Source organism: Echinops telfairi, unplaced genomic scaffold (assembly GCF_000313985.2).
Source record: "Echinops telfairi isolate 266 unplaced genomic scaffold, ASM31398v2 ScPeMD7_7469;HRSCAF=8507_1, whole genome shotgun sequence".
In the NCBI taxonomy this organism is placed as follows: domain Eukaryota; kingdom Metazoa; phylum Chordata; class Mammalia; order Afrosoricida; family Tenrecidae; genus Echinops; species Echinops telfairi.
In genome coordinates, this window is record NW_022111373.1 from 135,901,677 (window position 1) to 135,902,976 (window position 1,300).

Here is a 1,300-nt window from a genome sequence, read left to right on the forward strand (position 1 = left end):
GCAGAATTGACCTTGCTTGGCCCAGAGACAGGCGATGGATAGATGGAAGGTCTAGAAGCAGACCTTTGCTAGTGGTTAGAGTACGAGTGAGCGGGGCCTTTTTCTGTGGAAACCTACGCTCTCCCAGCACAGGCAGGGGTGAACCGCCCTGGGCACCTTCCTTCACACATCACAGCCTGATCCATACTGTACCAAAGACCTATTTCAGCATGCGCTTTGAAATCCCGTCGCTTCTGGAAATCAGCCTGGCCCCGACAGGCCCTCCCTGGTTTCAGATTGCTCATTCGGCGGATCTGGCCGTCCATGAGAGCCTCTGCAGAAGAAAAATGTGGCTCCCTGCTCCCCGGAAGAGCTACTGTCTGGGAAGCCCCCGGGGGCAGTTCTGCTTACGGGGTCGCTGTGGGTCAGAATGGACCGGATGGGAGTGAGTTTGGTTTGGGTTTGGAGAGAGCCTCTTCCTGGCCCCGCACCCTGCTGATAAGTCTGCCATCTCACCTCTCTGTCTCTCTGTCTCTCTCTCAGCCCCATCATGGAAGCCTTCGGCAACGCCAAGACCGTGTACAACAGCAACTCCAGCCGCTTCGGGAAGTTCATTCAGCTGAGCATCTGCCAGAAGGGGAATATTCAGGGCGGGAGAATCGTAGATTGTATCCTGCTTGATGGGGCGTTTACCGCGGCTCTGGGCTGTGTTCTCAGCACAAGCAAGACAGAGAAAGAACGCGGGAAGACATCTCGTCTCCGGCTCTAGCTAGGGATGAATGTCTGTCTGCTGGGGTGGTGGGCTACACCGACAGGTCAGCAGTTGGAAACCCCCAGCCTCTCCAAGGGGGAAAGATGAGGCTTTTCTACTCCTGGGAAGCGTTGCAGGCTCAGAAACCCACAGCGCAGTTCTCACCTGTCCTCTCGGGTCTCCGCGAATTGGCATCAACTCGGTGCAAGTGAGTTAGGGTTGAGTTGCCTGCTGATGGCCCTGATAGTATGTTTGACCTATGAATTAATTCCGTGACCTAAAGCACAATATTTCTGTTGGGAATCCCCGATATACCACCATTAATTAAAACAATAGCCCCCCCAAACCCCCCCCCCCGAGATTTATCACCAAACATCTGTATGGCTGGAAAGCCCGTTCCGTGGAGTCGTTTGGTCCCTCGGGTCTCTGTGGGGCCTGGAATGAGGTGTCACGGTCCGTGTTTACTTTGCGTGCCGTGTCCATCGACACCTGAAGTCCCCATGTCCCAGGTCACTGTGGGGATAAGCTGCAATGACCTGGGTAGCAAAGACGAGAACACTGAAAACAAAC

General features: G+C 54.8%; 1 protein-coding gene across 1 annotated transcript in view; it reads left to right on the top strand.

Moving 5' to 3' along the window:
- Positions 1-1,300, top strand: part of LOC101653924 (unconventional myosin-X-like) — a 123,275-nt gene that overhangs the window by 107,748 nt on the left and 14,227 nt on the right. Inside the window, exon 6 of the mRNA XM_045285276.1 lies at positions 523-647. Coding sequence (XP_045141211.1) covers positions 523-647 — 125 coding nt within the window. The remainder of the gene's footprint in view (positions 1-522; positions 648-1,300) is intronic.